The sequence below is a fragment of the Sinohyriopsis cumingii genome, chromosome 3 (genome assembly GCF_028554795.1).
Source record: "Sinohyriopsis cumingii isolate HCF-2022 chromosome 3, ASM2855479v2, whole genome shotgun sequence".
NCBI lineage: Eukaryota > Metazoa > Mollusca > Bivalvia > Unionida > Unionidae > Sinohyriopsis > Sinohyriopsis cumingii.
In genome coordinates this window covers 41,744,147-41,759,158 of record NC_142963.1, presented here as the reverse complement: position 1 = coordinate 41,759,158, position 15,012 = coordinate 41,744,147, and the positions used below count along the sequence as shown (strand labels likewise).

The following is a 15,012-nucleotide window of genomic DNA, read 5'->3' as shown; positions in this document are numbered from 1 at the left end:
CTTGTACTCAATGAAGTTTTTCCTTACCCCAAGTGCAAGTCATCTACAAATTTTGGTAACTATATATGATGGGCAACTTGAGTTATTGAGAATAAACAATTTTTCCTTTCAGTCACAGTGGCCTTGACCTATGACAATGAATTCAATAGGTTCTTCCTTAACCTAAGTGCAAGTCATCAACACAGTTATTGTGCAGATGCCATTTTTCTTCTTTCAATCAATGACCTTGACCTTTGACCTCAAAATTAATAGGTTCTTCATTATTTGATGTGCAAGTAATCCACAAACTTTGGTAATTGTATATGTTTAACAACTCAAATAATTGTGCAGAAACAAAATTGTAACAGTTGGACAGCACCATGAGGTTTATGGCAGATGCATAAAAATTGCTGAAGCAAAATGATTTGTCAATATGTGTATTTTCAGGTGATATTTACCAAGTTTCATGGCAATCCATCAAAAACTGCACAGCTAGTTGCACTAATGAGATTATGTGCCAGCCTGACATAATGATAATAATATAAACCCACCTTTATGGAGATGGGCACAATAATGCCAGTATCATCCTGGCAATGAAACTAATTAACTTGGTTTATATATAAAAATTTTCATCAATTTTTCAGCTACTCAAGTGTCAAGTATTCCCCCCCCCCATTTCATGCTTTTCACCATTAACATGTCACAAAGCCTAAATGAAGATTATGACTTCTGACTGTTTATTACAACTCCTTGCCCCATATTCTCAACCCTTTATGAGCATTAAACCCAAGTTCTAGCTCAAAACCCTAAAATTATGTCATAAATGTAGTACATCTAGGTTAGTGAAATTCAGCAGTCTAACAGGCAGGCTATAGTTATAAAATCCTAAAAGTTCCATGATTCTAACTTAAAAGTAAATACAGATACAGACTATTAATGTTTCAGGACATCAAACTTTGCACAAAATATTTGACATAAAAAGAAAGATACACAAAATTAGTTATTTAAATTACTGTCTAAAACCTTCTTAGCTAAACTAACTGCTCTTTGTTTAGGATACCAACCAAAGGAGATCTGATTTTGGGAAATTGCCAAATGATGCAAGTCCAAGAAACAGATAAACAGCATACTGACATATTTTATGCAAATAAACTAGCTAAATATGCATATTAAAAATGTTCACATACATTAAAAATGCACAAAATAGTTGCATTTAAGCATGTATATTCCAACTTTGTGTATTTCTCCTGCAATAAGCATGGTCATGGTTGTATTGTTTTGCGATGGGGGACTGGTTCCAGATGTTATGTGCATGCTCTCAAATGAAGCCACCAGTGTACACCCCAATTCAACCAGTCATTAAACTTAAACCACTTCGTTCACTGTTAAAGGCATAATAAATGTCTTGATGATTACAAGTCAGTCTAGTATCATAACTTTGTTTAATACTGTTCACAAAAATGCTCTATTGAAATTTGAAAAGCCACTTAGTTCAAAACCATGGCATTAAACAGCCAATTTATTCAAATCTTATCTAAATCTCTGACAAGTCCATTCAATTGTAAATATCCTCTTCTGATATTTCCTAAACATATTTAATGCCCAATATGAATTTGGTAAACAGCATGTTTATATTGTATTGAATATTTTTATTAAATAATGTTACTGTATTTATACCTATAATAAATAAATTCAGGGATACATCCAATATTTTGTTCAGGAGGTCTCATTTTGAGAAAGGGGTTTCATTTACTTACAAGGGAGATTATTCTGATTCAAAATAGTGCCCTACTCTGACTAGGAAATTTGGGGGAGTGAGGTGGGGAGGTAAATTTAATCTCAAACCCCTGTGTAATCCCTCAATGAAATTAATTTTCTATCTTTACTTAGTCAGGAAATGTGGCAAAGTGCTCCCTTATTATACCACCCTTCATTATAAAGAGTTCTAACAGGTTTATGTGGAAAATATCATGGACAATTCAAGTACAATTCAAGGAGAGAACCAAGATTATCATGGAGTAACACAGAATCATGATATAAGCTAAAATAAAGCTAAAATAGGTAAAGAGAAAAAGAATAAGAAAAAATAATTGTACTTTAAAGCAAGCTGTATTTGCCATTACTTCAGTGGAAATACAAGTCTTGAAAAATGTTTAAGAACTGCAATCCAAACTGATATGGTGAATAACTACACTAGCACCACACAACAACAAAAAAGAAACAAAAAAAACATAAAGTCCTAACAGTATAAAAGAAAGAAAAGAGGTTGGGGAAAATAAACTTCTTATATGGAAAGCACTATGCTGTTAGCTTATGTCACTTTTTCAATGCCAATCTCTATTCTATATTCCTTTCTTTCAAGCCATTTTCGCAAAAGCAAAAAGAACCCTGTTTATAGTGACGGCTCATAATTGATCAGTCGCTTTGTTTTACTTGCTTAGCCTTTAAAAAACAGCTGATAAATACTAGGTAAATTCTTTATGAAGTAAAAATATGTACTCAAAGAATGCATATATTCGAAGATATTGTATAAGGGAGACCACTCACATGCAATTACCAGGTAAGATGTTCACCTGCTGTGCACTAAAATTGTTAAACTCTCATTTTTTTCTTCAAAATGTGAACAATAATTTTAGATATGTTTTAAATATTTTATTTTGTTCTCATTTTCACAAAATATAATTATATTCAAGGACATATTCAACAACTGGTCTTAACTGATTGATATTCAAGGACATAAAAAAGGATTAAAAGACCCAAGCACATTCAAGGATATTCATGGTGCGCACCTACCCCATTATAACATTTCCTGTTTTCGGGCAGGTTTGATCATGGATTCAGTTTTATTATGTAACAATGAATTATAGGCAGTATAATCCATGCCTCCCAAGGACAGCATTATATTAAGTAAGTCCTGAATAAGGATGAGTCCACTGCATTTAAGTCCTGTCCTGGCCACTAATAGCTACATTGCCAAATTTCTGGCTCGAATCAACCTAGATGTAAATGATTGCCAGAAACAACTAGTTTGGAGTGGGGTGGATAATGTTGGGGGAACAACAAAAAAACGAAAACCAGACAAGATCAAGCCATGTAAACACTTGAATGACTGAGTATACTTTAACCATTCTGACATCTGAAAAGTAATTTCTTACCTATTCCCTGAGGTCTATTTAGAACATCTTCCTCTGAATCGGATGTAGTAGACAGAGAGCGGGTATCTGAAAGAAAAGACAGATGTAAATTTTAAGGAAAAGAATATGTTCAGATAAGTGCCAGAACATAAACTAAACAAATATATACACACATAAAATTTAGGCTCAACTGCAAAAACAACATAGACCCTTATGTGCTTCACATGCCGACAAGCCAATTGGGGTTTAGGTTGTGCATTCTACTGATAAGGCCCAACAGACTGCACATTCCCAAATCTGCAAGTAAATTATACAATGGCAGATCTGGGCCTATGAGGCATGCATCTGGATATGACTTACATGAATCCGCCTTGGATGCATGATTGTTTTGGATACATTCTGTAACAAAAAGCCTCACAATGAGAAACCAAGAAAAACAGTGTGTGTATGTGTGATATGGATTTTTAATGTAGCTTTAAAAAAATTTCAGTCATATTGCTATGATGTCTGCAATGTGGCAGTTTATAGTGATGTCTAGCACTGGGGCATCATGCTGCAGACATGTAGCATCATGCCCCACCCAGTCACAGTATCCTGACACCAGACCAACCAGTTCTAACACTAACCTCTTAATGCTGAGCACCTAGCAAGGCAGCTGTTAGTACCATTTTTGTAAGTCTTTGGTATGACTTGGCCGGATATCAAACCAATGAACAACACATTAACCCCTGGAGGTTTTTGTCATTTTCGTCTGAAATTTGAGTAGGAAACAGATTTTGAAAACTGTTTCTGAATAACTCCTAATACATCAACTTCCAGGTGATTTTCCAAAAACCTAATGCCTAGTTGTGTAAGAAACATCGTTTTTCAGTGGCTATTTCATTCTGGCATGAGCAGAAGGGTAAAAGCTGGAGCTTTTTGTGGATTATTTTTTGCTTAACGTTCCCATTATTTTCATATCGATACTCTTCTTTATTCCAAATGCCCCTCTTATCCTATTTTTTGCAAAGGTTCACTTGTCTGTTTGCAGTTCATACTGGTCTGCCTTAGATCTAAGACCAAAAAGTCTAAAGTCCTGTCAAAAAATCAGATTCCGACCACAGGCAAATTTTGGGTGGAAAAAACAAATCGGGTCCAAAAAATGAGGTTTTTCCCTCTGTATTTTGTATTGCAACTAGAACTTCCAGATTATCTGGCATCATTGTAGAGCTACATCTGCCTACCTTTCTATAATTCCACCCACTTTAGTGTATCGCACATGATCTTGACGTTACATAGCTCGGCAGTAGGCTACTACCTCCTGCCATGTAAACTCGTTGCCAGGGGTTAATGTGTTAATGCTGAGCACCTAGTGAGGCAGCCATTAGTACCATTTTTTATAAGTCTTTAGTATGTCTAGGGTAGGGTTCAAACCTGCGACCTCCTGCATCCATGGCGGACACTCCAACCACCAGGCCACTGGAGTGGTAAAAACAACAACAGAGTAAGACTATATAGCCTGTTACTATTACACTAAAACCTGTCTTGAAAGACCACTGCTATGTGAGACCACCTATTCTGAGAGACCACACTCTCAAAGCACAAATTTATTGATTATATAGCATTGTGAGCAGCTATGAGAGACCGCCTGTTTTAAGAGACCATACTTTTTTGGCAAAAGAGGTGGTCTTTCAAGACAGGTTCTACTGTATTAGCAACACAAGCTATATTTGGTAGCAAAGAATGGATAATGTACCAAAGACATGGAGGGAAGTGGTTCCAATCGCCTTCAAAGAACGATTACTGTCTGTTGATATTTAGATTTGTGGTGTTTAGTAACCAGGAAATCTGTGAAAATTGTTACCACAAAAATAAATGCCAATTTAAAGTTCATGATTATGGTAAACATCGCAATCGAAGAATAAGAATAGTTCCAATGAAGTGCTATGTTGATACTGTTGTCTAACAAGAGACTCGTAAAGGAAAGAAAATGAAATAAATATATGAGCAGACTGTATAACTTATTATAAACAATATATTGCTTTAAGGTTTCATCCAAAACTACTACAGGACTCACTCATTATGATGCCATCCATGTAACAACTGAGTATAATGCATTATAGTAAGCACACTTTTTAACAATTTAGATGTTATATATATATTTTTATATATAATTTTGCCACTATTTCTAGAAATGGACTGTGTGACCATACTTGCCTTACAACAGTAACCAGGTTTTAATGGAAGTGCATTATAGAGAGAAGGGTGCTGTACCTGTGTTATTCATAGAATAGCCCTTTAACTATTACACCAAAAAGCTGTACTTAGTGGTTAAACATCAATAAATTATTATGCCAATAGCTTCCCCCCACACACACATTTTTAGCATCAAGGACACAGTGTACTTCTCTGTTCAGGGCATATCTCTCTGGTTCGATAAGAACAGTTTTAGCTCCCATCCGTAGGTTAAAACAAAACCCTTTTTATTTTGCTGCAGACACATTACTCCTATGTAATTTCTCAACATTAATTTCAATGCCAGCTGCTTGAAGGAGTTTAATTTTGGGAATATGAGCTCTAGAAAATCTGTTGTATAATGGTTTTAAGAAAACAAAATGAAAAAGCTATTTCCTATATTCTTTTCAAAATCAGATTTCAAACTGCTGCTTTACAATTAGATTCCCTTAAATATACACTGAGGGCCTACTGTGAACTCTACTGACCAGCATATGACATCATATAATGTGTTTATGGACTATCGAGTTATTGATTTTGTGTAGTCTATAGGTAATTTCTATGTAGTATATACATGTATCATTTGATCTAGTAAATGAATATTATAAAATACTGTATATGCAGCCAAACCTGCCTAAATTTCTTAATATAGCAGTCATCTGTTCTCAACAGCCATTCTAAGCACCCCCATACATTTCCTATTTAAAAGCCAGCATAAAACATTCACCTGCTTTCTAGAGTCACCAACCATATATTTCCTAACCAAATAATGGCTTCCTGCTGCTTTAAGCTATCAAAGAAGCATACCGACAGTGACCACTCATTGTATTTTCAACCTAAATGTTTGCTTCATATGCAAGGTAGATAAATATATATCTTGTGAATTGATTTATGCAGTTCTTACTTTGAACCATGCTGCAGTCACACTGTCAGTGTAAATCAAAAGTGTCAGTCATAAAATTAGAAACTGGGGGAGATGATCGAAGCAATTTGTTTACTGGATATTAAAAACAACAGTCATGTCACGGCATAAATGTGTCACCTTTTGTGCCATCATGGCAGATATTGTTTCATATCTTTATCTATTTTGCCTGAGAATTAAATCTCTGATGAAAATAGTTCAACTTTGAAGAGATATATGAATCACTTCCATTTTCATTAAGGCCTGGTTCATTCAGTATATAAAAATTTGTCCATAAAGGCTGGTGAGTAAAGTTTTGGTTCATGTCTTGCTAACAAGAGCCACATAAGGCTTCTTTTCATTCCTTCTCACATATTACCATTTTCTGATTTCCCCAAGTTGAGCAAACAGTTAATCCATATATTGTTTCAAGTGTGGACATATGTTTCTAAACCTAATTTTCCAAGTTGGCAGAACAAAGAATCAGTTCTCTGTTACAGTCACATCTAAGCTGACAATTTATAGTGACATTGGTGCTTTCTCATGTGCAAAGATACAAACTCAGGTCAAGGATTCTTTCAAAGCCAGTGATTATTTGCTATAAAAATAGATTGAGTAAAGTAAGCAAAATACAGCAACCTTGCAACATACATGTACAATTTTGTGCATGAAATAAACTCTGTTGAAAATGTAATAACAAATGTAAAAAAATAATAATAAAAATGAATAAATTGTAATTATGCTATTTATTCATGAACCAAATATGAAAGGTGGACTTGCATACAGAGGTTGCCTGTTTACCGAGGTAAATTTGGCCTCTTTATATGAGTGCCCACTATTTACAGGTTTGACTGTATATGTATACCATTAGTGACACTTTGAAAATCTTTTTACTATACAATAAAATTTCACACTATAAAAGCTGCTCTAATTAATTAAATTTCAAAGGACTGATTACTGTGCATTTATTTATTCAAAATAATTAAATTCCCCACAAGACTGACAATACACCATAATTCCAAAGGAGATATGTATTAGTGCTTTTAATCTGTGATATTCATCTCTGTCATATTCATCTAGAAAATGCTTGGATAGATGAAGTTAATAATGCCAAGCTCTTAAGACTTTTTGAAAATTCTCCCCCTGAATGAGGATACAACTCAGAAAGTGTCAAAAATTATATATATCTTAATAATTTCATCATTTATAATCTTCAAATGCTTCCAGAATCAAGCTGGATAGAGTGTATTATAATAATCTGTTATGCTGCCCATGAGAGCCATGAGGGCTGCAATAGTGAGGCTGCCTTAAAAAAAACTGTACTTTATAAATATTAAATAACACTGGCAAGAGCTATGTGATCATGCACACCTTATAACAGAAATAGTGTTATAATGAAGGGCATTACAATGAGGAAGTGCTGTTTCACTGTTTAATACGTTCTCTGAACTCTGTCCCAGTTAATGTGAATGAAGATGATTTATACAATCATTCAACATTTCAAGAATGACATTGGGGATACCTGTATTTGCTTGTTGTTGTTGTTGTTGTTGTTGTATGGTTTAACATCATTTTTCAGCACAAGATAGGCTATACATGGCGGCCAGTATTAATGGTGGAGGAAGAATCCGGGAAAACTCCGGAAAGAACCACTGACCCACGAGAAGCTACTGGCAAGCTCTCTCACATACCCACACTCAGGCCAAATCGGAGACTCAAAACCACGCAGAGGTGAGATGGCAGTGATCAGGGGCCTCGTATTTGCTTGTAACAAGTGAATAACATATACATTTCATTGCGTGGTTGAAAATATGAGTTTTTCATCGGAAAGATGAAGTTTATCTCTTATTCACTCAAAATAAATTTTTTCATATCTTATGTCCAAACATATTGGCTAGCAATATCAAGAAGCAGACTGAAGTAACAGATTTTTTTTACAGTATCCCATACTGTAATATCAGCTGTGTACCATTTATGTTTTACTGTGTATTGTAAATAATCACACTGAAAATATCAGCAGCACCAAAATTCTCATGCCCAATTTAAGCCCCTCCCCCCTCAACAAAAAAGAAGAAAAAAATAGAAAAAACAAGAAAACATGTCATGGGGAATAGTTACTACCAGATCAGCAAGTGATAAAATGACAGCTCAGCATTTTCATCTTAATGTTATCAATGTCTACTAAGTGCAGTGAAAAAATATGTTATTTATTCATTGCATTGAATTAGCAAAATTATTTCTATCCACTAATTTACAGCATAAAATTAGTTACAATTACCAAATCAAGAAAGGAGCCATTTCTTTATAATAGCACCAATAGTACCAGAACAAATTCTTTAACTTATCTTGGTCTTTATTAGCTGGTTTGATGCATGTTATTGGTGTATGCAAACATCTAGACTGCAAGAGCTGCTTTAAAACAGGTTTATTCGAGTTTTAAAAAAAAATCATTTGTTGAATATGATTAAGAGTGCTTTGAAGCCTTGGGCTCAAAATCTTCCCTCACGCTCAAGTGAATGATTGAACACAGCAAACTGTGTTAACCCAAGTACTTTGATGTCTTGGGCTCAAAATCTTCCCTCATGCTCCAGTCAATGTTTGAACATTTGTATAAACCCAATATGGACTTGTGCTTCTTTTATAAATGCACTATATGATAGATATGAATAAAAAGTAATGCAATGTAGTGGAATGATATACAAGTACACATCAGAGTACATAAAAAACACATTAGTCAATGATGATATATTTTCTTGGGTGATGCCTCTCACTGATAAGTACAGGTATCATGCCTATCATTATGGTGTCTCCTCAGCCAAACAGATATCAATCAAATTAACACACTTTCAAAGGTAACTTGCCAGCTTTGATGATTTTCCTAATCATATGTCATTAGATAAACTGGGGCTGCAATACATACACACATACAAATACACAATTAAAGAACTGAGAATCAACGTGGTAATATATTTTATCTCTGCACTAGCTTTACTCTCAGAATCTCTTGCACATGGCTGCTCTGGTAGCTGTTAAACTTGATGGAACAAAACCAAATACTAAGATCAAGTCCTACAGATCATTAATTCATCTTTGGACTTGTGACCAAAAGGATGCTGCAGATTCAATTTTCATCATCAAATCAGCCTAGATCAGCTAACATGGTGTGCCATGGTCACAGCACTTGCTTCAGAACTGAATAACCTACAAAGTGTTGCTACACCCTAAAACACTACATCAAACCAAATAATATAAACATAGTCTCTATCTTCCTAATAGTTAATCTTGGATTACATAACTACCTGTATAGGTTGCAATGTGCTATTTCAATACAAACCATCAATGAGGGCACCTGTCTTGAGGGGTAATTTTATTATAACCATGGTTGACATGTTCAATTAAATTTTGTCAAGAATTTTTTTCACTATAGAATTTTTTTTCTCATGAAGGAGATCTAATGGCAACTAATGCAAATAAAATTCTTCCTCAACAGTCAGAAAATCCAGACATTTATCTAACTTTATATGCCTAACCTACTTTCAAGGAACCAGAAAAATCTTTGCTAAATAACCAACAAGTGCATTTCAAGTGCTGAAGTAACTGGAGATGGCTGCTGGAACAAAAACATAGCCTCATGCCTCCACAAACATCAGTCATCACTAGAAACTTGTTCCTAAAAATTGTCCAATCTTGCTTGCATGAGATGCCCAAGTAAGGTGACCTTGAAATATAGCACTTCAATAAGTTCATTAAAGTTTTCATATGTCCCAATAGTAAGCTAAACAGCAATTTGATTATGCCAACATGAGAAGACATTATAGTGCAAAACTTAAAGACCCTGTGACTCTGGAAACTCACTGCAGGGAAACACTACCATACTGCCTACTGATGATTTCTAAATCTGTTAAAATTGTACACTTTTTGCATATTGTCTGTATCCAAGTGATAAGGAAAACAGATAATGATGGCAACAAAACTCCTTTTCCACTATACCTACCATATATACTTGCTTATAAGTCAAGTCTAACTGAAAACACAAAGATCCTGATCTGCCATAGCATAATACACCTGCAGATAAGGGTCTATACTTCTTGTTCTACTGATTGCTCCTAACAAACTGCACAGACCCAAATCTACTGGCACATTATGTGATGGCAGATCCTGGTATTGCAGTTTGCAGTTGCACTTGTCTTATAAGCAAGTATATATGGTAGATATATGGGTGATACAGTTTGCCCATGTGAGAAGGCTTGTGGGATATATCTACCAGTATCTCCTGTAAATGCCCTTACTGACACTGTTGATGACATCTGGTCATGATTATGCTTATGATGCACTAAATGGCTTTTCTTGCCTTTAAATATCTTCCTGGCCTATAAACAATAGTTCTTATTTACAAGAAATTTTGCTGCATTCAAATTTTTGTTGTAAGCTGAACTGTTTATGCCACATATAATGAAGTAAAAATGATTTAAAATAGTCTGCATAAATGAATCTATATCCATATTGATGATACACCATATTGTATTTTATACAATTTTTCTTTTTACAATGCCATTTCATCTTTCATTTTGTAAAAAGCTGTGTCTATTATGTCATTGCTACATCTTTCTTTGGACAAACATCTTTCATTTTTACAAAAGATTTTTTTACCAGTGTTATTACATCTTCCTTTATACATCAATATGTCTTTATTTTGACAAACCAACATCTTTCTCTTTTAAATTTTTTCTTTCTTTTAGCCATGCTACATCTTCCACTGACATTGCTTCATTTTTCTTTAGATAATCTCATATCTTTCATTTTTTACATTTCTTCTTTCTTTTATCCTTCTTTTTATATTCTTCTATTTACAAATGCAACATCCTTTGTTTTACACTCTAACATAATCCTTTCTACAATCCTATTTCACTTTTCTTTTTACAAATGCTACATCTGTTGTACACTACAGCATTAAATCTTTCTTTTTACAATTCTATTTTATCTTTTTTTTAAAATCTCACATCAATCTTTTTAAGGGGCCCTGGGTAGCCAAGTGTTCAAAAGTACTTGACTTTACTGATCATTGCCATCCACACACTGTCCGTGTGGGTTTGAATCTGATCTCCTGCTTGACCAATGTGGGTATGTGAGAAAGTGTGCCTGTAGCTTCGTTTGGGTCGCTGGTTCTCGCCAGGGTTTTCCTGGTTTACTCCTCTACCAGTTATATTGGCTACCATATATAGCCTATAATGCACTGAGAAATGGCATTAAACCCAAAACAACAACAGTCTTCTTTAGGTGGCGCTATACAGTTTCGCATTTTGCATAGGGTTAGGATTTTAAAGAAAAAGAATGTCCCCGGCTTTCCTCACTGGTTATACTGGCTATTTAAAAAAGACCTTGTATATCTTAGGTATAATGCAAAGAACCTTTAATTCCCTTTATTTTGGTGTATGATTGATGGGTGTACTATGGGTTATAGAGTATACAGCTTGGCCTTACTTCAAATGTGCACCTTTCAAAAAAGTGCTAGCTCTACTTGGTCATTTTCACTTCCTGAACTTCAGAGGTAAATTGTATAAAAAAGAGCCGATAACTTTTTTTACATTTTATATATTTGGTAATTCATTCATTGCACTTTCAGAAGCTGGTATTGTCTAGTCTGGCAAAATTCATTTTCCCTATTTTAATAGCTGCTATGTATAGTGTACTTTAGACTAATTCAGACTGATTTTTTAACACAAGGGAGCAGTCATTTTAGTTAGCAGTGTGCTTAAATCATGTAAAATTTCCAAAAGTACAATATCCAAAAGAAATATCATCCACATTACATTAATGTAGCATAGAGGTATGCAAACATTCTCTCCACTGTGCATGTTTTAAATGTGAACTACTTCACCTTACATACGTCACTCTCTCAAAAGTACATATTATCTGGTGAGCGCCACCATAAAGAAGATGTAGGTATTATTTTTGTATGATTTAATTATGTTTATATGGCTGAAACATTTAAGTCGCAAGCATCAAAACAATCCTTATGAATAATTCTCCTGCCTTTTTCCACACAGAACAGTATTTATGAGTGTCAGAGTCTAACAAGTCCAGCCTACCCACCCCCCATGATAAAAGTGAGCTATTTTAAGAATGCACATTACATTTTGTAAACATAGCAACCAATGTTATGCTGAATGACAGGAACATGAAACTAGCCAGAATTATTTCTGAGATATCAACAATGAATTTTACAATTAGAAAAGGGAGGCAACTCATCAGCTTCATAAAGGTCAAAGGTCAAAGTGTAAAATTTTGCCTATTGTTTAATATGGAAGAAGCGAATTCACTTTCTCTTCATTTATTTTTTTATTTCATTGCAAATAAATGAAAAGAAACATTTTCACCATATATTTCTGTCACTTATTGCAACAGTTTTAAATTTAAGTTGACTCTATTCCTATATTCTAAGTCTTCTAATTTCCCCATAATTAAGGTCACTACTCACACAAACATACCTCATGGCAAATTATGTAAGCAAGAGAAAAATGATCATAATTAGCTTATTTTCATGTTTAACATCAATATGAATGTACCATTTTATTCAGAACATCATACATAATTATATGAAAATAAAAAAAATTAATTGCAAACATTTTTTTATTTTCTTTAAGGTGGCGCTATACAGTTTCGCATTTTGCATAGGGTTAGGATTTTAAAGAAAAAGAATGTCCCCGGCTTTCCTCACTGGTTATACTGGCTATTTAAAAAAGACCTTGTATATCTTAGGTATAATGCAAAGAACCTTTAATTCCCTTTATTTTGGTGTATGATTGATGGGTGTACTATGGGTTATAGAGTATACAGCTTGGCCTTACTTCAAATGTGCACCTTTCAAAAAAGTGCTAGCTCTACTTGGTCATTTTCACTTCCTGAACTTCAGAGGTAAATTGTATAAAAAAGAGCCGATAACTTTTTTTACATTTTATATATTTGGTAATTCATTCATTGCACTTTCAGAAGCTGGTATTGTCTAGTCTGGCAAAATTCATTTTCCCTATTTTAATAGCTGCTATGTATAGTGTACTTTAGACTAATTCAGACTGATTTTTTAACACAAGGGAGCAGTCATTTTAGTTAGCAGTGTGCTTAACTCATGTAAAATTTCCAAAAGTACAATATCCAAAAGAAATATCATCCACATTACATTAATGTAGCATAGAGGTATGCAAACATTCTCTCCAATGTGCATGTTTTAAATGTGAACTACTTCACCTTACATACGTCACTCTCTCAAAAGTACATATTATCTTTTTACAACACCATTATCCTCTTTCTTTTAGCAATGCTATTTGATCTTCTTACAATATTACATTTTTCTTTTTACACCACTATTATCATCTTTCATTTTACAATGTTACAAAATCTTTCTTTTATCAATGTTACTTCTTGCTTTTTTTATAATGCTTACATGATCTTTCATTTCACAATGCTATATATTCTATTTCACAACACTATCATATTTCTTTTCCAATGCTACAACTTTCATTTTGCAATATAACTTCATCTTTCATTTTTACAATGCTAATTTTGCAATACTTCTTTCATTTACAATGCTACATCATCTTTCTTTTACAATACTACATGTTATTTTATAATGCTATTTCATCCTTCTTTTTTAAATTGCTACTTCATTTGTCCTTTCTGCAGTATCTTAACCTTGTACAAATCTCCTTCCCTGTGAGAAATGACAGAATAATCCATCGTATGCACTGATCATGATATGGTATAGAGAAATCCTGGTTCCTGCTGACAAACTTTGACCACTAGCTATTTTCCTACACCATATCAACACATAGGATAAATTCTATTAATGTCACCTGCAAACTTTACAGTGGAGGGTCATTCATTTTCTACATGCTCTTTTCATGTTTTGAGTATCATAGAATTTTCCTTTGATAAAAAAGATAAATCTATTAATATAAATTTCTGAAGCCCCCCACTGATAAAATCAGATCTTTTCACTTGTTGTTCTATGGTTTTTAATTTTCATCTAGTAATTGTACCAAAATATAACATTTGCTGGTCTCAGTTCAAAATGAGTTCTGAAGTGAAAATCAAAAAGAGCCAAAAAATTTAATTATGTCATAAAATTACATAATTTGGCACAATGAATGCAGTATGTCAGTTTACATTTTTTTTAAAAATGAATATTGGAATTAACCTTGAACTTGCAAACATTACTGTTTTGAGTAAATTCACTTAGAAGTTAAATAAATATAACATTTGTTTAAGTGAAGATGAGACCAGCTGTATCTTTGCTGTCAATTTTCCCTCTTCTAATGACAGCAAATATGCTGGTTGGCTGACAGTTTTCTTTTTGTACCAGCTCTGTGCGACAGTGGTTTTAATATAATTCTTTCACAGGCCAGTGGTTATCTAACTTTCTGTACATTAGCATTTGTGTTTTTAAACCTAATTTTATATCCTCCTTCAAAATTGTCAAGTGTCATGAAAATAACACTCAAGTCATGTACTTTAAATACGCCATGGAAACAACACCAAGGCAATCTACGTGACATGGAAATAACACTAGAGCTATCTACCAAATGTCATGGAAATAACACAATGTTCATGAACATGAAACAATTTTCTAATTGTCCAGTATTATTTTTGCAAAGGTCTACAATTCGGAAGCACCCACCCCCATGAGACTGATGTATATTCCTGAAATTAAAATTGTATCACTACAACAGTTGTGGGGCGTTATGTAACAGTGCCTCTAGTGTCCATCCACCCATCACACCAATGTTC

General features: G+C 33.9%; 1 protein-coding gene across 2 annotated transcripts in view; it reads right to left on the bottom strand.

Annotated features, from left to right (window-relative positions):
* Nucleotides 1-15,012, bottom strand: part of LOC149802752 (disks large homolog 5-like) — a 198,877-nt gene that overhangs the window by 117,946 nt on the left and 65,919 nt on the right. For both annotated transcript variants that reach the window (XM_089952172.1, XM_089952175.1), the window contains exon 2: nucleotides 3,135-3,200. In XM_089952172.1, coding sequence (XP_089808298.1) covers nucleotides 3,135-3,200 — 66 coding nt within the window. The remainder of the gene's footprint in view (nucleotides 1-3,134; nucleotides 3,201-15,012) is intronic.